Source organism: Adiantum capillus-veneris, chromosome 13, assembly GCF_014529385.1.
Source record: "Adiantum capillus-veneris isolate H3 chromosome 13, ASM1452938v2, whole genome shotgun sequence".
In the NCBI taxonomy this organism is placed as follows: Eukaryota; Viridiplantae; Streptophyta; class Polypodiopsida; order Polypodiales; family Pteridaceae; genus Adiantum; species Adiantum capillus-veneris.
The window spans coordinates 41,093,713-41,115,679 of record NC_140943.1 but is presented as its reverse complement, the minus strand read 5'-3'; the positions used below and the strand labels follow the sequence as shown (position 1 = coordinate 41,115,679).

General features: G+C 45.8%; 1 protein-coding gene across 1 annotated transcript in view; it reads right to left on the bottom strand.

Annotated features, from left to right (window-relative positions):
- LOC147443860 (structural polyprotein) overlaps positions 1 to 21,587 on the bottom strand; it is a 38,479-nt gene extending 16,892 nt beyond the window's left edge. Inside the window, exons 1-3 of the mRNA XM_086526675.1 lie at positions 21,367 to 21,587; positions 21,196 to 21,295; positions 20,652 to 20,915 (exon numbers count right to left, since the gene is read on the bottom strand). Of these exons, the coding sequence (XP_086382801.1) occupies positions 20,652 to 20,915; positions 21,196 to 21,295; positions 21,367 to 21,461 (459 nt within the window). The 5' untranslated portion in view covers positions 21,462 to 21,587. The remainder of the gene's footprint in view (positions 1 to 20,651; positions 20,916 to 21,195; positions 21,296 to 21,366) is intronic.
- Between the last annotated feature and the right edge of the window lie 380 nt (positions 21,588 to 21,967).

Genomic DNA, 21,967 nt, shown 5'->3' with positions numbered 1-21,967 from the left:
GGTTGATCTCAAAAGTAGATACCATCAGGTAAGGGTATTCAAAGGCGACATCTTCAAAACCGCTTTTCGCACAGAGCGAGGACAATGGGAATATGTAGTCATGCCTTTTGGATTAACAGGTGCCGTGGGTACATTCAATCGTCTCATGGTAGGCCGTTTTGCCGATATGGTTGGTGTAGCTGTGTTCATCTTTCTTGATGATATTCTCATTTTATTTGCATTGTAGGAACAACATGAAAAGGATATAGAAAAGGTACTAACCCGTTTGGATGAGTGTCAGTTGTACATTGCAGCTAAGAAATCTGAATTTTTTCTCACTGAAGTTACTTTTCTACAGAAGGCATCAAGCTAGACCCCGCGAAGGTGGAACACGTACGTAATTGGGATTTGCCCAAAACTGCATATGATGTGCGTTCTTTTCTTGGTTTATGTCAAGCATATAGTTCGCGCACAGAGAATTTTGCACGCATTGCCGCACCCATGACTGATAATTTGAAAGGGGTAAAGACTCGCCGACAGCGCGTGGACGCCACCAAAGATGTCGGGGGATATGTGTTTGCTACGTGAGCCGGGCAGGCGTCGGGCCTCTGGCTGTGGGAGGTGTGAAAGAGAGAGAACAAGAACAACTGATAACTCTCGCAATCACCGCAATCATCAATTAATCGATTAATACATCTGAGTACAACTTAATCTTTAGCCAAGGCGGGCTGTTAACAGCGCAATCACTTGGATCATCTGCTAACTAGGAGCTTAAGCTCCCATTTACAGGATTAACCGGGCCGTTAACGACACCGGACTTAACAGAATATTAAATCAATCTCTAGCTGATGACGGTGATGGTAATTATCTCTTGTCGCTTTGTCTGCTTCAAGTTCCATTAGATTCTGCAAGCTTCAAGTCAGTTCACTGCCTCAATCATCAAGCCTCAATTATTATCGATTATCCTGCTCTTTATGCTCTGCACTTTAACTTCCTCATGGTCTGCACTTTAACTCCCTCATGCTCTGCAATTTAACTCCCTCCTGCTCTTCAATTGCTATACGAAGCTTTATTCCTTGCTTCTCCGAGTGTCTTCCTTAGCCTGCTCTTATGCTTCTTCTATTGCATTGGTTACCATCAGTAAGCCTCAAGTTTTTCTTTCCATGTTGTCAAGAGCTCTCGAGACTCTCTTTGATTGCCCTGCTTTGCTCGGTCGAGCATCTTTCAAGAGCTACTTGTAGAGAGAGAATTCCCTGAATTGCACGCCCTTTTCTTGCTTTTTGGCTCCTTGCTCTCCTCTTCTCAAGCTTAAGTCCGAGGACGAGGAAGAGAGAGAGAGAGAGAGAAGATAGCCTTTGGTTCCCTACCTTTGTTCAAACTCGAGAGAGAGAGAGAGTGAGAACGCCTTTGCTCTTTGATTCGCTCCCTTTTTGCCTCTTTGTTTGGCTTCTTCTCATGCAAAAGCCCGATGGAGAGAGAGAGCATGCCGTCTCTCCAAGCTTCGAGAGAGAGAGCACACCGCGTCTCCCCCACTTCGAGAGAGAGAGCTTGCTATGATCGAGATTCCTCCCTTCTCTTTGCTTCGTTATCCTTCGAATGCCCTCGTTGCTTAAGCTCCTCTTCTTGCTTCGTTTGTTGTAGATTCCTTCTTGGCTCCTTCTAGCTTCCCTTCGCTTGCTCCCTCATTGAGCCCTTGCTTTGTATGTTCAAGCTCGAGAGGGAGAGCCCCTTCTGTTGCGAGAGAGAGAGAGAGAGAGAGAGAGAGAGAGAAAACCCTCCTTGGTCTTGCTCGTTGCCTTCACACTTTTTCCTTCGTTGGCTTCCTCTAGCTTCGAATTCCTTCCTCCTCTACTCGTTGATGCCCTCCTATTATAGGTCCCTTTAGTTTTTTGCCCCCACCACACAGTCACAGCGCCGTGACTGACGTGGCATGGGACTCCCTGCGATGACGTGGCAGTGGAGGACTTCACACCAGCGCGAAAATCGCCGACAGTAGTGCCGAATAGCATTGCGCTGCCATGCTGAGAGTTTTCTCCCTCATGCTCGCCACCAACCGAGCTGTCTCCTGGCCAGCACGAGTCCCCCTCTTTTCCCTGCGTCACTCGCTCTCTGCCTGCCCGCCATCTCCTTGGTTTTTTTTTCCTCCCTTCACACACATAAGGCCTATTATTTCAATCAAGTGGGCGACCATTGAAGTGGGCTTATGGGCGGACACCACTTGGTTGCCTTTGGGCGACCCTAAGCACCTTAAACTCATGGGCGGGCGGCCTTTGTAAGGGCATCACATTTGGCATAAACATCGACCAAAGCATTGCCAAGCACAACTTATTTCTCCCGCAGTCCTTAGCTAATAATGTCTTCATGAATTTCAATGTCGTAAAGTCTTGAATAGTGCCACATGCCTGCAAGATGCAAGTATAGGTGATTGCATTTGATGTAAGGTCTTCCCATCACAGTCAGTCAAAGATGGTCAGACTAGCTAGGCATTGCCAATTACGACTACCGCCGGCCAACATTGGGCAGTCATTGGCATACATACCGGCCAAGGCAATGTAGTAGGCATCAAATTTGGCGTACATATTGATTAAAGCACTGCCATCTCAAGCACTTATTCTGCTGTAATCAAAACCCTTGCTGCTGCTCAAAACTCCCAGACGGAACACCGACCGAGCGGATCAAACTGGTACGGAGCCGACCCCCGGCAAATTTTTAACTGCTAATATCTTGGCAACCGAAACTCCGATCGCTGATCTGAAAAGACCAAGGCGCTCCACAAAGTGAGCACTTCGGACCCATGCATTCATTTCATTTCTGTCACCTAAGTTGCAATTGCCCAATCCGGTACAGATCTGCAATCGACTTAAACTTCAAACTGCAATAACTTCTTCACCGTAGCTCCAATCGACGAGTCGTAACGACAGACCGGTAGAGCACTTCAAGCACTGCAGTTCTAGATCATAATCTTCTATCTATGCTCACTTCAAGCATACGCATTTTTTGCATCATTAAGGCACAGCGTAACCGCGAAACGTTTCAAGGCCGAAACGTTTCACCCTGAAACGCGGCGTTTCACCACGAAACGTTTCAGTCCAAAATGAGAGCACAGTGAAACGTGAGACCGAAACGTGCGTTTACCGACTTTGAAACTAAAACTATGGTAACTTGCTGTGAATGAAACGGTTTGTGTTTCACTTGGTGAGCGAAACGTTTCAAGGCCCAAAACGTTTCACCTGTCCTTACCTGCCGAAACGCGTTTCATGGTGACACTATTAAGGCATCTGTTGGCCCTTTTAAGCCGCATCTAACATACATTAATCATTAGGCTTGGCTTGTTAACAAGCCCTGATCACTGACCATTAAATGTGTAGGCTTTAAAAAATCTTATCTTGCATTTCTCTGCTCTTTTTCTCTTCATGGCAGCGGAGCTGCACGACAGCGTGAATTTACCCGAGGCAGTCATTGAGGCTTTCGCAGCTCTCAAGGTTGCGGTGACAAAAGTGCCGTGTCTTATCCTTGCCTCTTGGGATGACCCCTTTGAGGTATGGACGGATGCAAGCAATGTTGATATAGGCGTTGTGCTTCAACAGCATGGTCGTCCAATAGCCTTCCTTAGTCGGAAGCTCAATAGTGCAAAAAAGAACTATTCAGTTTATGATAAAGAACTTTTGTCTGTCATTCACTCTCTTAAGCATTGGAAGCATTTTTTGTATGGTAGAGAGTTCACAGTTCGCACAGATCACCAAGCCCTCAAATGGCTCCAGTCTATGCCTAGTGCACATTGGAGTGATCGCCAAGCACGGTGGTCACAATTTTTTGAGCAATTTGGAGGTTTCATTGAGTATGTGTCTGGAAAAGCTAACCCTGCAGATGCGTTAAGTCGCAAAGGACAGATCCTGGCTCTTGAGTCAAGATCCACAATTTCTCTTCAGGGTGTGTCTTTCGACAACATAAAGAACCGGTATGCGGATTCCGAGTTTGGTAAGCAATGATTCAGACTCTTGCTTCCCAAGGGCCAAGCAACTATCTCATTCGTGATGGTTTGTTGTATTTTCGTCAACGTCTATGTGTGTTGCCTTCTCTCAAGACAACCATATTGCATGATGCACATGACTCTCTCACGGGTGGGCACAGGGGAACGAACACCACTCTGGAAAAAATAGAAAGATTCTTTTATTGGCCTAAAATGCGAAAAGATGTGTTTCGTTATGTCACACAGTGCACTATTTGTCAAAAGGTAAAAGCTCCTCGAGGTAAGTAGCACGGCCTCTTGCTTCCGCTGCTTATTCTCGATGGACCTTTTCAAGATATTTCCATGGATTTTGTGACTAACCTTCCACCTAGTTTGCATTCAAGGAACACTCAATGTTTGACAATTGTTGATCGTTTCAACAAGTTTTCCATGTTGATTCCTTGTAAGGCCACAGTCACCGCACAAGATGTGGCACGGTTGTTCATAAAGCATTGGTACTCCCTCTGTGGTTTGCCAAAATCGATTGTTTCAGATAGGGATGTTAAGTTCACGTCCAATTTTTGGCGCGCACTCTTTGAAAATTTTGGCACTAAGTTGAATTTTTCATTGGCTTTTCATCCACAGTCAGATGGTCATACAGAGATTTATAATCAGGTGGCTTTTGATGTTTTAAAGTCATATGTGCATGATAAGCAGTCTCATTGACTATTTTTCCTCTACCATTGGTCGAATTCCGTATAAGGCAGCTTTTAGTCGTCCGTTCCAGTCACTTTTGACTCGCTCGGTCAGTCAAATGCCTCAATGCCAATGCTGAAAGTTAGTCGTTGGATGAGATTTATGAGAGAGTGAAGCTTCGGCTTAGCAAGGCTCAGGAGTCTTACTCACGCAAGGCTAACAAGCATCGTCAAGATGTTTCAATCAAGGAAGGGGATTGGGTGTATTTAAGAATCATGAAGCAACATCTTAAGCAAGTTGGAAAGAAGTGTCCAAAGTTGTCTTTCGGAATGTATGGTCCATTTCTTGTGATTAAAACGATAAATGAGGTTTCGATGAAATTGCAATTGCCTAACTCATGGTCAATGCACAACGTTTTCCATGTTTCTTGGTTGAAAGTATTTCACGGAACACCTCCATAGGACATTTCCGAAGGAACCGGAGATCATCGATGAGATTGAAGTCATGGAGCAAGTGTCGTTGCATCAGCTTCGCCATGGTTCAAAGAAGCAAGTGAGACAGTACTCTTTGAAGTTCAAGGATCGAGGAACCCACGAAGCAGTGTGGATGGATGAAAAGTTTTTCCAAGATTATCCCGAAATGTTGGCAGCCTACAAGGAAGCCATGCAGATCGGTACCAGTACCTCACTTTAAAAAGGAGAGGATGTCACGTGCACATCTAACCCTATGTGCATGTGGACAAACAACTTCATGACAAGGGTTCAATAAGCCTAGCTTAGGAAGTGTTCTAGCACTTTTGTGAGTCTGTTCGCAGACCGTGCATGTCCAGACACTTAGCGTAGATGCATATCCTCTTGTTGCACACAGCATGGTCTGAGCATTACCATCAGAATCCATTAGGAGCATTTAACAGTGCACAGAACCTATTTTCCCTATTTTAGCCATTTTTCACTTATTATTAATAAGTGACTTTGTTGGGAAACTGGGTAGGGCAAATTTTCTAAGTTAATATAAAGAAAACTGGCAGTCACTCAGTAGAGCAAAAGAAGCAAGGAGAGCACAGGCAACCTCTTGCAGCAGGCCCTCTAGCGCGTCTTCTCAAGCAAGAACCTTCGACAAAGACCCAGCGTTTTCTGCAAACAGCCCTCAGCCTGGCTTTTTTGGGACTTTCCACAACAGCCAACGATTTCAGCTATGTACCCTGCTGCAGCGTTTTTGGATCCTTCAACTAACGCCAGTAAAACAGCAGGATTCAGCCAGCGTTTTGTCTCAATTCAGATCGCTGCAGATTCAGCCCCATTAGCTAGCGAGTGCCCTTGTTGCAAATCCCTACCGCAACAGTGTCTTCACAAAGAAAACCTCAGCACTCCTAGCGTTTTTGCAGCCTGCTGTCCAACGTTTTCAGCCATAAGAAGCAGCATTTTTTCAGCCATCAAGTTAGCAAATTAGCCCCCGACTTGGTGCAGCAGTTACCAATTCGCAGCATTCAGTTTTCAGCCTTAGCATTGTCATCGTCGTCCTCACTGTCAACATCGACATAGCATCATTTAGTACTCACAGCATCAGCACCTTGTATCAGATTTGTGCAATCAATAGCAATAGACTTCTCTCACCATCGAGAGAGGGGCCCTTGGAGGAGGGTTTGACAACTTTCTGGCGTCGTATTCTTCTCCCCCTCTCTCTCAATCTCAATACCTTCACTCACAGTGTTTACCACTTTGTTTGTGATCATTTGCACTCTCTCACTAAAGGAACGGAAGGCTCTCCCTTCCGTAAGTAAACGGAGCCCTTGAGCACAGTTCGGAGCACTCATCTTGAGCAAAGTTCAACATTCACTTCCGCTGCAACTTACAGATTTGCGCTGGCAGCTTTTGGCGCTAGAGAATTGGGACCAGATGCTTTTGGACTAGCAGCTTTTCATGTAACTGCTTATAGAAGGCCATGGGCCTTTATAATAATTGTCAAGGCCTCTCTCCCTCAGATTGGCTTGGGAGCACTACAAGGAGGAGAGGACCCACGGACTTTGTACTTTGCCAAGAATTAATAAAAAAAGAAATACCAAAAGGGGCGCCATACTTTGGGACCACTCTCTCTGGGCGCGGAACTTCGCTCTGCCCTATCGTCTCCCTCTAAGTCTGGTTAGTTGTTTTCAGTTTCTCACGTGTGTTGCGTCAGATTCTCGCCTTGGGGTGCCCAAGTCTATTACAAAATCTATTACTTGGAAATCTCCTAGAACGCCCAAATGATGCCTATTCTGAGAGAGAGTACATCACTGTCTACATAGCAAGCCCGTAGGCAACTAGGCACATGGCCAAACAAAAAAGACGGAAGGCTAGGATAAAAAACCTCTCCTAAAGAGAGTAAAAAGTGCCCTGGCAAGCTAAGCGGGGAGAGGATGTCAGCAGTCCTTGAAAGATATGCACTTCGAGCAAAAGCCCATTCAGCAACTGTACATCAAGAACCAGAGCCGCGAAAGGCCACCAGCGGTGAAGATGAAAGTGAACAGCTACAAGAAGCTCAGTGTTGGGCAGCTGCCAACCAACTGGTGAAATCTAACAGCTAGAGGTAGAGTAACAGAAGGCAAAGAGCAATTGTTGACGAAGATGAGGAAGAAGAGGCAACTGACATCACCAAGATACTTCAGGAGGATGGCACAAAGTGGGTATAAAAAGCACTACACTGGAGCTGACAACCCTTAGCTTTCATCCAGAAGGGAGATCAGTCCACTTTATCAAGGTGGCTCGTGAGGACCAAAGCTGGAGAAGGAGCTTCATGGAGACAACATAGGAGGCTCTGACACAGCAGCCATGTGAAAATTGGCCAAAGAAGCTTGGTAGAGAGAACGCACAGATGAGAGCATGTAGCCAATCCCAAACAAACCAATCGCTAACGAGCAGCAAAATAACCAAAACCCCAAACAAACAACCCAAGCCAATCCAAAAGAAGAGGAAGAAACAAAACAACAAACCAACAGGAACAAAAAGGAAACAAAACAAACTGCAAGGGCAAGCATTCAAGGACACACACTCGCAAACGCACACCCCCGAAAGCAAGACAAGCAACACACATACATCTACACACAACACAAACTCTTAGGACAAGCTTCCATGCACACACTCGCGCACACACTCAAACCAACACCCAGAAGCAAGCCATCATAGGGACACACAGACACACACTTAGACAAACACAAAAGCAAAAACAAAAACAAAACAAGAACCGTAGGGGAAATTCAAAACCCGAAACTAGCAGGATACCAACAAACCAACAAGATCAACGTAGGGAGAAACGCCCGAACAAGTACCAGAGAGTCTGCAGCACCAGGAGGGGAAGCTGGTGTGGGAAGCAAGGACACAAAGGCAAACTTCTCCAGGCAAAGAATCGTCCTGACAGGCTCTGTGCTGAGGAAGGTAGGGCAGTGGCTTGGGAATCGGGCAGGAAGATGAAGCCGAGGAAGGACACGAAAGAAAACTGTGCAAAGGCCATCGGTGGCACAACAAAACCGGAAAGGCAACGCTGAAAGTCAAAGTTGTCGCGAAGCCGGGACTTGCTAAGGAGTTCTACTGCGGCAGAGTGGAGGGGAACCTGGCCATAAGAGGAGCCAGGTCACGAAAGAGGGGAGCAGGCTACAAGGTATGGGGGGATGGTGGGGAAGGGAAACAAAGGGGAACCAAGTCGCCGAAGAGAGGCACATGCTGCGGGAGCAGTCCACGTGGAGGGGCAGGGGAGAAGTAGGGGCAAGGGAGAAGGTTGACGAGCAAGGCAACAGAACGGCGCGAGGGGTGGCTCCGTGAGGGTTGAGCCAGCCACGAGGACAAAGCAAGCCATCGCTAGGGCTTGCGGACTCTCTCATGTTGTTAAGAGCTGAATTAACTCTGTGTGTGTGTATGTCGACGACGATGAGGACGACGACGAGACGGGCTGAAATCTGAAAATGCTAAGGGCTCAAATCTGCAAATCTTTATCTGTTGAATTCTGACTCTATGTCAATGACGACGAGACGGGCTGAAATTTGAAAATGCTAAGGGCTGAAATCTGCAAATCTTTATCTGCTGAATTCTGACTCTATGTCGGCGATGACGACGATGCAACGACGACGCGCGGAAAACGCAGATGCTGAAATCTGCATTTTCTGGGCTGAATCTGCAAACTTCGCCGGATCTGACCATGCAGCGAGGATCTGTTGCGGGAAGGTGAGATATGCGAGGTTCGGGGGTCTTTCTGTTGTGCGTAAGTGCTGAAAACTGAAAACGCTGATGCCTCTAACAGTTCCGTCACGAAGGATCTGCAAAACGCTAGGATGGTGCTGATACAAAAACGGTAGGGCTAAAAATGGATCCTGCTGCAACAACGCTGTGAATCTGCTGGTGGAAACCACTAACGCTAGTGCTGATCTGTCCTCTGTTGCTGCCAGCTGATCTGCAATGCAAAAACGCCAAGCCGCTCATCTTGTCTAAAAACGCTAGCTTTGCAGATGGCTGAAAACGGTAGGTCTTGGGGGTCCTGCTGAGAAGGTGCCTGTTGAACCGGAGTTCCTGCTGCCTCTTCTGCCAAAAAGTGCTAGCGCTAGGTTTCTATATATACAAACTTAGCAAAATTGCCCTACCTAGTTCCCAACAAAAGTCACTTAAAAATAATAAGTGAAAAATGTCAAAATAGGAAAAATAGGTTTTCTACTCTGTAAAATGATCCTGATAGAATTTGATGGTAATGCTGATGATCATGCTGTGTGCAACAAGAGGATATGCATCTAATCTAAGTGTTTGGACATGCTCAGTCTGCAAACAGACTCATAAAAGTGCCAGATCACTTCCTATTCTAGACTGACTTGACTGAACTGAACCCTGGTCATGTTGTAGCTTGTCCACAAACACATAGGGTTGGATGTGTCACATGACTCTCTCTCTCTCTCTCTCTCTCTCTCTCTCTCTCTCTCTCTCTCTCTCTCTCTCTCTCTGTCACGAGGACGTGGCAGTTATTAACCATGTCACAGAGATGTGGCAACTGCTACCTTGGTTGTTGGTTTCTTTCCAATGGGCTTTATTTTATTTGTTTTGAGACCCTCTTTTTGAAGTAGAAAACGGTCGGACATTGTATGGCCAATGTGAACGGTACATTCACCCGCAGACGGGAAGTGGTCGGCACTGGAATTCGTATGGTAAGAGGATGTCTAGGCTCAGAGCAAGATCATATAGGTCCCCCCCCCCCGTCGCACTTAGCAAGTTGGTGGATACTAGGAAGTGAACTCAATTAAGGCGTAAAGTCAAGGTGGGACTACCAACAAAAAGTATCCGACAGTTGGGCCACATTGCACTTTTGGATGCGGTCCCAATGAGGATAGGTGGTCAGAAGACCAGTGGGAGCCCAACGGAAGCATCTCCTAAAATTTAGGGAACTGCTATTTTGGGCCGTGAAATGTGTTCGCGTCATTACCTCCGGTATGACTAGGGGAACATTTTATAACTCTGCCGCGAAGTCAACTGGGCAACAGTCAGGATATTTTTAAGTGGCGAACCCGAAACGGGCAAATGCTTGTAAATGCGCCAAGTGTCGAATTTTCATGCACTTTCCTCTTGCAGAAGAAGTGGCGCTGAATTTTATGCTGGGAGAGGCCTTATTTCAGTTTTTGTCACAGGTTTAGAGCTATGAAGTGCTTCCTTTCCCTCTCATGTACAGTGTGGTGCTAGGAGTGATGCCCTGCACACTACACACTGCTCTCTCTCTCCCCTACGTGCAGTTATGTGATGCCCCACAAGAGGGCTATTCATTTGACTGATGTACAGTTGTGTGGGTTCATGCTTTTGTGCTGAGGCAAGAGCCTCCTTGAGCAGGAACAGGGGTAGCTAGCTGCTGCTCCAAAGCAGGCACTGGTGAGGGTCATAACCTCACCATACAGGTGCAAAATCAGCGTTGTGTATGCACTGTAATTTTCCTGTTTTTCAGCCATATGGACGCCAGGACCATTGGGAATCGTGCCCCACTGGCAGAGGACAGTTAGGGGATTGTTTGGGGCTGAAAACAGGGCAAAAACCAGTAAATACAGCGTGCTGAATTTACTGTTTTTGGACAGGAATCAGAGGGTATACGCCAGTGCAAGTGAGTTCTAGCAGGGGAATTGGTTCCGCACAAGTTTTGGGGCTGTTATGCTGCCGAAATTTGGCTAAATCAAATGGTATCTAGGTGGATACACGTGAAGGATTCCCAGGACCTTACCTTGTAATTTACCCTCCTAAAGAATAAAGAAATACCGAAAGGGGCGCCAATTTTGGGGCCTACAGGTTGTCGGCGTCTGCTCGGAGCATTCTAGCTTCCGAGCCGTGTGTGTGATTAAGTGTTAATTCCCGTTACAGGTCTCCTTTGCAAGTGCTCTGTGTGTGTGTGTCTAAAGTAAAGAATTTCGGGTGAAAGCCAACGCCTACCGCCCTACGGGCCGGTTGCATGGTTCCGTCGCCGGGACATCAATCACTTTTTCCTTAAAGAGTGAGCCTGGATTGTTTTGAGATAAAGACACAGAGTGCAGGAACACGGGGATTACACTATGGCCGACAAGGGGAAGGGAATTATGGAAGAGGGTTCCTCTTCAAAGGACAGACAGGAGATTCCTATGGTTTTTGAGATTGGCGAGAGCTCACGGCCACGTCAGTCTGTACCTCCTGTCAACGTGAATGTCCCTCCAGTAGTACAGGGCTTTATGACAGGGCAACTTGAGGATGATGCGTTCAAGACTCAATTAGTTGCCGCGGTGAATGTCTTTTCGCAGCTGGTGCAGAATCCGAGGTTTATGGAATTCTTGCAAGCGCCACCAGTGCAACAACAAAATAGGCAACCTACGCCGCGTACGGAGGTTGTTGATGCTCAAGCCCAGGTACTTCATGTGACGCAGGAGGAAAGGGAACACTCGCATGTTGCGGAGTCGGGGGCTCCAAAGCAGGTTCCTCCCGTGCTTGAACAGGTGGCTAGAACGCCTATTCCACAGGTTATGCCAGTTCAGCCTGCCACCTTTCAGAGCCAACATGCTGTCTTGAATGGACAGGGAGCTGGATACCAGGCTATGCACTCAGTTTTTCCACCACCCACGGTACATCCTGGGTATTTCGGGGGTGGATCAGTGTTCCAAAGTATGGCTGGTTATGCGCCTGGAAGTCAGCCGTACATGCCAGGAACAGTGTTCGGGGGTATGCAAGGCATCATGCCAAACCCCATGTATGGTAGTATCGGCATGCAACAGGGTTTTCAAAGCAACCACGGCCAGTTTGGGGTGCCACAGGGTCATTTTGGCATGGCTGGTTTTTCTGGACAGCAGCCAGATATCGCACCTCTGACGCAAAATGTGAATGGCCAACACGTGCCGCTCATGCCTAGTACAGTGCCCATGTTGCAGACCATTCCATATGACAACTTGGGGGCACTAGAGAAGCCGAAGGCTTACAAAGAAGGTGGTGCAGCGGTAAAGTTCAGTACCTTCATTGGTTTCGAGGATAAGACAAAGGCACTCACTTTCCTCCAGCAGTTTGATACAGCTTATGCGGGAGGGAATTTTACAGAGGCCTCGAAGGTCAGGAAAGCTGCCACTTTCTTAAAGGACAATGCGCTTACATGGTGGACGACATTGTTAATGCAAGAACAGGCACCCGCCACTTGGGTTTACTTCAAGCAAATGTTTGCATCTGCTTGGCTGTCAAATGAATTTGAAGCTGACGTCCTGACAGATTGGCACCAGCTTATTGCAGCTTCGTGCAAGAGCTTGCTAGAGTACAATAGGAGGTTTTGTAAAGCATTACTCTCAGTGACCTCCTACAGATTTGTGCCATTGACAGAGCAGATAGAGAAGTACTGTTGTGGGCTGCCTAAAGGGCTTCGCGATTACTGTACAAAGAACAGAGTGGCTACCCTTACTCAGCTTATGGAAGTTGCGAACACTGGTCTTGCCTTGTTGAAAGGAGAGGACAGTGGATTTCCGAGCAGTGATAAAGGAGGGCAGCAAAAGAAAAATTCAGCGAAGAAGCCCTTTGTGAAAACGGCTCCTGATGCGTCACAGGGGTCAGAAAAGGCCACCAAAGACAAGGATTCAGCCGGGACTTCTGGAGCACAGGCAAAGAAACAGAAAAGGAAGCCTTTTGTGCGCAAGTCGCTCGAGGAAAAGAAGGTCCTAATGGCTGAGAACAAATGCTTTATATGCGAGCAGCCTCGTCACTTTTCTATCAATTGTCCACAAAGGAAAAGGCCAGCTGACTCAAAGGATAAAGAAGACCAGAAAGGCAAGAAGCCAAAACCCACGGCAGGTTTAGTGCCAGACATGGTGGGTGACAGGCCTAGCACAGATGCCAGTGAGTTATGCAGGGCATGGGGTAAAGTTAGGGATCAGACGGCACTCATCTTTTTTGATCCAGGTGGCAAAGCCAACTTTATCTCACCAGAGTTAGCTATGAAGCTGGGCATCAGAGCTGAAGAGATGGGGTACACAACAGAGGCAGGGTTGGCATGTCCTGGCCACTCAGAGTGTGTTACTCCCATCATTAGAAAACTGCGTCTGCATATTCAGTCGTATGTGGACACTGAAGAGTTTTACATCATGCCGCTGGAAGGTTGTGACGCCTTGTTGGGGATCCCGTGGATGTTCCGAGTGCATGGAGTCTTGGATGCCTACAACAAAAAGATCACTGTACAGCATAGGGGCAAAACTCACATCTTGGATGTAAAGCTTAAAGGAGAGTCAGTCCCTATTGTATCTGCTTCTGCTATCACTTCTGTAATACTTGATTTTTGCACGTGATGTCTCAGATAGTGATCAGTCAAATTTATCTGTGTTAGATAAAGAAAGGTCAGCATTTTTGCAAAAGTTTAGTGACTGTTTTTCTGATTCATTACCGTCGCAATTGCCGCCAGAGAGACCTGATGACCATCCGATAGATTTGGTGCCAGGGTGTAGCCCACCAAATAGACCTCCCTACAGGGTTAGTGCAGCGCAGCAGAAAGAGATTATGGGCCAAGTTGAGGAGTTATTAGAGAAGGGGCTGATTCAGCCTAGTTCTTCACCCTTTTGCTCCCCAGTGCTCCTAGTGCAGAAGAAGGATGGCTCATGGCGCATGTGTATTGATTACCGTGCGTTGAATAAGAATACCATCAAGAATAGGTTTCCTATTACTCGCATTGATGATATTCTCGATCGTTTAGAGGGTGCTGCAATTTTCAGCAGGATAGACCTTAAGAGTGGGTACCATCAGATTCGTATAAGGCCAGAGGATGTGCACAAGACTGCGTTTAGAACGACATTTGGTCTTTATGAGTTTCTAGTGATGCCGTTTGGGCTAACAAATGCTCCTGCCACATTCAACAAAATGATGGACCGGATTTTCCGCTCGCATCAACAGTTTGTTGGAACGTTCTTCGATGACATGATAGTGTATTCAAAGAATGAAGAGGAGCATAGGCGTCACTTGACCATTGTGTTCGAAGAGCTGCACAGTCACAGGTTACTTGTCAATCCTAAGAAAAGTGAATTCTTCCTCAAAGAAATCCACTTTCTGGGCCACATAGTCTCAAAGGATGGTGTTAGTATGGATCCCGCAAAGGTGGAAGCTATCAAGACATGGCCAGACTTGAAGACTGTGCACGATGTCAGAAGCTTCTTGGGATTGTGTTCCCACTATAGAAGGTTTATCAGAAATTTTGCAGAGATAGCATCGCCTCTTCACGCATTGCAAAAGAAAGAGGTCACTTTCAGATGGACCCAAAAAGAGATTTCAGCTTTTAGTCTCTTAAAGGAAAAGTTGACTTCAAATCCAGTTATTGTTTTGCCAGATCTCAGGAAGTCATTTGTGGTCCAGTGTGACGCGTGTGGCAGTAGCATCGGAGCAGTGCTAATGCAAGATGGACGGGTAGTAGCTTATGAAAGCCGAATTTTGCAAGGGCCAGAGAGGACTATGCAAGTCTACGAGAAAGAGCTCTTGGCCGTGATTCATGCGTTTTCTAGTTGGAAGCACTACCTCTTAGGTGCTAATTTTGTTGTCCGAACAGATCGTCAGACCTTGCGATACTTCTTCACACAGTCAAAGTTATCCGAAGAGCATATGCGATGGGCAAACATTCTTTCCATGTTCCACTTCCAGATTATGCATGTGGAAGGCAAGAAGAATGTTGTGGCTGATGCGTTATCAAGAAAGCCACAAATTTCAGTTGTGTCAATTCCTTATCATCATGAGTTAGATGACATGAAGGAACAGTATACTGTTGATGAAGATTTTGCAAGGATCTTTGAACAGTTACAAGAGGGGTAACATCACGAGCACTAACTCCTCAGAGATGGTTTTATGATGATGCATGGCAGACTTTGTGTCACTAGGCCATTGCGACATAAGGTCATGGAAGAGAGTCATGTCCCACCGTATGCAGGGCATCGTGGCATTGATGCAACAATTAAAGCGGTAGAGACATTCTTCTATTGGCCTACCTTGAGGAGAGATGTGGATGCCTTTGTGCGAGCATGCATAGTTTGCCAAAAAGTCAAGTTTGACAGGCAAAAGGCACCAGGGTTGTTACAACCACTGCCGATTCCGGATAAGCCATGGGAAAGCATTGCTATGGACTTTATCTTTGATCTTCCAAGGACGCCAACAGGGAATGATGGTATATGGACCATTATCTGCAGGTTCAGCAAGCAGGCCCATTCTATCCCTGTCAGGAAGAAGATAAAATCTGATCAGATGGCACGCTTGTTCATGTACAATGTGTTTAAGTACCATGGTATGCCACAATCGATTATTAGTGATCGTGATCCTCGCATGACCAGTTTGTTCTGGAGAGGATTGTTTGAGAACATGGGCACTACGCTCAAGTTTTCGTCTTCGTTTCATCCACAAACTGATGGACAGTCAGAAGAGGCTAATTCTACTGTCTTAGATCTGCTGAAATGCTGTGTGTCAGATAATAAGGACAAGTGGGAACACTATTTGCCTATGCTTGAGTATGCGTACAATAATACGGTGCATTCGTCTACTGGCAAGGCACCTTTTGAGATTGTTGAAGGCGGCAAAAAGGTTCCTCCCATTTTGCATACAAAGGACAAGATCTTTGAGGCAAATCGATATGTTGAGAACATGGATGAGATGTATAAGAAAATTAAAGTTGCCTTGGAGAAGACTCAGGCAAAGCAGAAAAAGGCTGTTGATCGTCACCATCGTGAATTGCTGTTATCACCTGGTGATTGGGTTCTGCTAAGGTTCGAAAAGGCAAGGTTAAAGAAGATGAAGGGCAAGGAACGGCTGTTTCCTAAGCTCAGCATGCGTTACTATGGGCCTTTTCAAGTGCTTGACAAGATCAGCGATGTGGCTTACAGGCTGAAATTGCCTGATGCATGGAAGATTCATAATGCGTTTCACGTGAGTCTTCTAAGACCCTTCGTGGGTGATGTGCCAGAAGATATGCCAGTTGTGGATCAGCCAGAAGTTGAGGAACTTGATGAGATCCTGGTACCTGAGCAAGTTTTTGGCACATAAAGACACAAAAGTTAAAGGACAAGTTGCAAGACGCTATTTGGTGAAGTTCAAGAACTATCCACCTATGGATGCAAAGTGGATGGAAGAGCATGAACAGTCAGAGTCACCAAATGTATTGCAGCTTTACCTTGAAGCCTTTGGGTTACAGCCTACTTATGCCCCAACCCAACGTGTGCAAAGGAGGGGTAATGATAGAGCTAGTACATCAAATGTACATATGAATTCAGTGCCATAGATGGAAATGGCAAAAGTATGAAGGCCTCATTAAGTCATTTGTATCTATGTATGTTACGACCTTTCTTGCGCATACATGCGATGATAAAAGAGTGTTGATAGCACAAGATCATCAATGGCGTGTATTTATGGTATGCAATCGAGGACGTTTGCGATTTCAAGAGGGGGGTATGTCACGAGGACGTGGCAGTTATTAACCATGTCACAGAGATGTGGCAACTGCTAACCTTGGTTGTTGGTTTCTTTCCAATGGGCTTTATTTTATTTGTTTTGAGACCCTCTTTTTGAAGTAGAAAACGGTCGGACATTGTATGGCCAATGTGAACGGTACATTCACCCGCAGACGGGAAGTGATCGGCACTGGAATTCGTATGGTAAGAGGATGTCTAGGCTCAGAGCAAGATCATATAGGTCCCCCCCCCCCGTCGCACTTAGCAAGTTGGTGGATACTAGGAAGTGAACTCAATTAAGGCGTAAAGTCAAGGTGGGACTACCAACAAAAAGTATCCGAAAGTTGGGCCACATTGCACTTTTGGATGCGGTCCCAATGAGGATAGGTGGTCAGAAGACCAATGGGAGCCCAACAGAAGCATCTCCTAAAATTTAGGGAACTGCTATTTTGGGCCGTGAAATGTGTTCGCGTCATTACCTCCGGTATGACTAGGGGAACATTTTATAACTCTGCCGCGAAGTCAACTGGGCAACCGGTCAGGATATTTTTAAGCGGCGAACCCGAAACGGGCAAATGCTTGTAAATGCGCCAAGTGTCGAATTTTCATGCACTTTCCTCTTGCAGAAGAAGTGGCACTGAATTTTATGCTGGGAGAGGCCTCATTTCAGTTTTTGTCACAGGTTTAGAGCTATGGAGTGCTTCCTTTCCCTCTCATGTACAGTGTGGTGCTAGGAGTGATGCCCTGCACACTACACACTGCTCTCTCTCTCCCCTACGTGCAGTTATGTGATACCCCACAAGAGGGCTATTCATTTGACTGATGTACAGTTGTGTGGGTTCATGCTTTTGTGCTGAGGCAAGAGCCTCCTTGAGCAGGAACAGAGGTAGCTAGCTACTGCTCCAAAGCAGGCACTGGTGAGGGTCATAACCTCACCATACAGGTGCAAAATCAGCGATGTGTATGCGCTGTAATTTTACTGTTTTTCAGCCATACGGACGCCAGGACCATTGGGAATCGTGTCCCACTGGCAGAGGACAGTTAGGGGACTGTTTGGGGCTGAAAACAGGGCAAAAACCAGTAAATACAGCGTGCTGAATTTACTGTTTTTGGACAGGAATCAAAGGGTATACGCCAGTGCAAGTGAGTTCTAGCAGGGGAATTGGTTCTGCGCAAGTTTTGGGACTGTTATGCTGCCGAAATTTGGCCAAATCAAATGGTATCTAGGTGGATACACGTGAAGGATTCCCAGGACCTTACCTTGTAATTTACCCTCCTAAAGAATAAAGAAATACCGAAAGGGGCGCCAATTTTGGGGCCTACAGGTTGTCGGCGTCTGCTCGGAGCATTCTAGCTTCCGAGCCGTGTGTGATTAAGTGTTAATTCCCGTTACAGGTCTCCTTTGCAAGTGCTCTGTGTGTGTGTGTCTAAAGTAAAGAATTTCGGGTGAAAGCCAACGCCTACCGCCCTACGGGCCGGTTGCACTCTCTCTCTCTCTCTCTCTCTCTCTCTCTCTCTCTCTCTCTCTCTCTCTCTCTCTCTCTCTCTCTCTCTCTCTCTCTCTCTCTCTCTCTCTCTCTGTTTTCACGAGCATAACCTTTGTCTTGGAATCATTCACAATCAGCCCATTATGCAAGCAAAAGTTCGAGAGAGAGAGAGAGAGAGAGAGAGAGATTTTATTATCGTCCTCGGAGGTCAAATATGACCTATGGGACCAAAGTTACATGTGATGTAGTATGTGTATGGCTGATGAGTGATTCTCGATGCTCCAAAATTGTGATGATGAGAGTCGCATGGGAGAGCCCACACTTTGGTTGGGCGAGGAAAGTGTGTAGGTCTAAGTTATGGTTGAAAATGTGAGAGAAGCAAGTTCGGATGTGACCAAAAGCTGAGTACTCTAGTAGCGTGTGGTACTCAAACTCTCGAACTTGTAGTAAGCATAATGTGCACAATCGATTTGACTCTTCTCCATTGCCCCAACGCCCTATCTCACATCGAAGGAAATGGGAGCTAAGCCGAATGGCTGCGATAGTGCGTATCGCCGACAAGGGGATAGGCTCAAGCATGTAACTGTGAGTACGGTTTCCTCTTTCAGTGAAGAACATGGTTTTGTAGTTGGGGGCAATATGGGTGGTGTAATGTATGAAGCGTGACCCACCGGATTTCTCCCAAGCCATAATACATTGGCGTTGTAGAAAGCTTTATTCACTTGGGAGTCAATTGAAGCATCATATACCAAGTGTAATGCATCCCATCTCCCAAACCACTTCTTTATGTCTTGCATCCATCCCGTGCTCAAGATCTTGCTTTTATGCGTCTTTTGAACTTTTCTATTTGCTTTCCATGCAATTGTAAGAAGTCGATGTCAGGGGTTTTGACGCATCTTTATCATGTACTCCACAACCCTTTCCATGTCCATAACCTCAATTGGAAGACATCCCGACTCAAGAAGTAGGAGCATATATGGTGTTTGTGTCTTCACTTGGAGAAAGTTTGTCAGAAAACGCTTTTGGACATTGTCAAACTCTTTCCAAGTAGACTTTGAGATGCTCCCGCCCCACACTTCAACTCCATAACGAAGAACCGGTGTCACCAATGTATCAAAAAGATACTTCTTGAGAACCCAACACTCGATGTTTCCCCATTACACATGTTCTCAAATGCATAATATGCTCTCTTTCCCGCTTCCAAATGACGCATAGCACATTCATGCCACTTGTGATTGGACGGAACCTCAAGGCCAAGGTACTTAGAGCTCTCAACAACTACAAGTGTCTCATTATTGTACACAATGCATGGCTTCTCCTTATGGTTGACCTTGTCCTCGTTGGATTACAATAGAGCAAATTAGAGTGTCTCGCTAGAAGCATCAACTGGTTACATTGCCACTCTTGATATTCGCTGAAGCAAATCACTTTCACTCTGTGGCAAACTTATCTCTCTGGATGTGAAGCTAGACTTAGAGGCTTCCCGACAACCCGTTAACACTAGTTTGATACCAAAACACGAAGCTTATGTATCCTTTTTCTAAGAATTTGAATAAAATGCCACATGTATCTAAAAAAGACTCTAGAAAGATGCTTTTGAGGGCCTTTTATACACTAATCATCGTCTCCTCATAATTTTGAGCTTACCATCATTAAAAAATTGGTACCTTGGGCTTCAAAAAATTTATTGAGGCTTCAAATAAAATACTAAGGCATAGACAAAACTTGTAGACTGGTTAGTTATAATTGCTACATATTTTTACAAGTTTCCCCTAATAGAAAATTGCTTTAAGGTCGTATATTACTGTGTAAGTTACGTGGGTTGGATATACAACTTTCACGCATGAGAGTATGCTTGAAGTAAAACATGTTACTAACATACTAAGTAATTTCAAGTTGTGTATATACCATGTATGCTATCTAAGTCATACTTAAGATAATAGTTATTGCTATTTATGTAAACTAAACGTAGGCATGGAAAAATGAGGGGGATATAAGGAGAAAGTGGAAAAAGGGCGTCTCAACCAGAGGCCACAAGCCAAAGGCTCAAAAAGATATCCCAAGGCTCAAGGAGACAGCATAGACAGAGACCCAATCCCTAGCCTCAGTATGGCCATACACAACCCAGCAATGAGAAATATCTTCCTAACCCTGCTACCTATCTGTCCATGAGACATACCGAGCCGACTGATTCACCAGGACACAACGACACAAAGACTTGATTCAAAATTCAATGCTACAAGATACAAAAGTAAAATCTCAAAACCTTATATCAGCTAAAGACTCAATCAAGATTCTACAATGTACCAACCTGGACAGAAGTAATACATACCCAAACCTTGACAACATGTATGTATTTATATGTAAGTTGGTACACAGCCTTGCTGCTAGCAACCTCGAGATTTCACTAGTTCTAACTAGCAATCTAGCACATTTTATGCTAAGATCTACTTCGCCTCATCTATATTTCTTTTAACTACTGTAATGAGTAGTCCACAAATGTTTTTACCCAGAGCTAGACACCTTTCATTGAGCTTTTTATTGGAAACCTTTCGAACAAAGATTCTCATGTTGCTTTTGTTCTAAAGAATAGCATTAAGTTGAAAAGTAGCAAGAAGATCACAAAAGGGAAAGTGCTTACTTCAAAACCCAGTACACCCAATTTCTCGTCATTATTGCTGGGTACACAAGTGGAATAGATGAAAAAAATCTGTCGCCCATCGTGCATGCTTGAATTTTCTCCTTCAGCAACCTTCCTACCAGCCCAACCCCGCAATGCGCCCATGGATTCATGTAACCCACGCGTTGAATCTGTTTGCCGAAATGATGGCTCATCACCAAGTTCTACACACCTGTACGCCTGACGAAATCCCGTATTGCTGCAATGATATGTCTCATCATTGCTCTGAAACTCACATAGGATACATGTAAGAATTAAGAGGAAAGTTAGAAAAAGATGACGGCTGCATCAACCAACAAATCATAATAAATATCCGTTTCTGAAGAGATACACATTGTCGTATTGAAAGCAGAGAATCCAGTCATACATACAAATATGCAAACATGACTTGTGCCTCTGTGTACACTTGTATAGACGCTGGCGCAAAAACTCTGCCTACTAGGAAACCAAAGCGATACATAGACTCCAAGGTATGCATCTGCATGGTAAATTACAGAAAACAAACCTTCTCTGAATAAGAACACGGTGTGCAAGGCCCAAACGAAGAGCAACCGAATGTTGAATTTCCCCGGGTTTCTGTGCGATCGTACGTAGATCCATCGAATCTGAGAGAGAAATGGGTAAGGTTACAAGCCGCAATAACTGTGGCAACAAAAGAAATGGCAGCTGACGGTACCTGTCGCAAAGTGTAAGCGAGCAGAAGGAGGTCATCACTTGAACAATCAAGAGACAACAGAAAGCTCGCCTACTTAAAGCCAGGGAGGAAGCCATTGATATCAGTATTTGTCAACGCCGCCGCACATTTTTTGCGTCAAGAAACTCCGACAGTCCGACTTCCAGTAAAGCAGACACGCTGATACCTACCACACATTTAGTTCAAAACTAGTACGGTCGGTCGCCTTTGGCGGCCTCTCTCTGTCCCCCTCTCTCCCTCTTTATCGCGTGCAAAGGGACTTGTTTTTGTTTTGGACTTTAGCCTTCAGGTCGCAGATTGCGACACATGTAAAGGGCTCCCCCTTCCGCCATATTATGTTAGTAGACTTGAGGACTTAAGGCTGGGTTCACGCTGCCCATACTTAACTTACCTGGCATGAGAGGCCATAGCCCTCTAAAAGCGCTATTGGAGGGCCCTTCAATTGGGAAGGGGTGCCTCCTACAACCTAAAAGAGTGCAATTTCAGTGAACGGTGATGACCGGTGTTTATCGCTACCTTTATGATGGGGGGTGTTGCAACCATCCCCCATGTTCTGAAGGCGTCATTAGCATCGGCTAGTCCC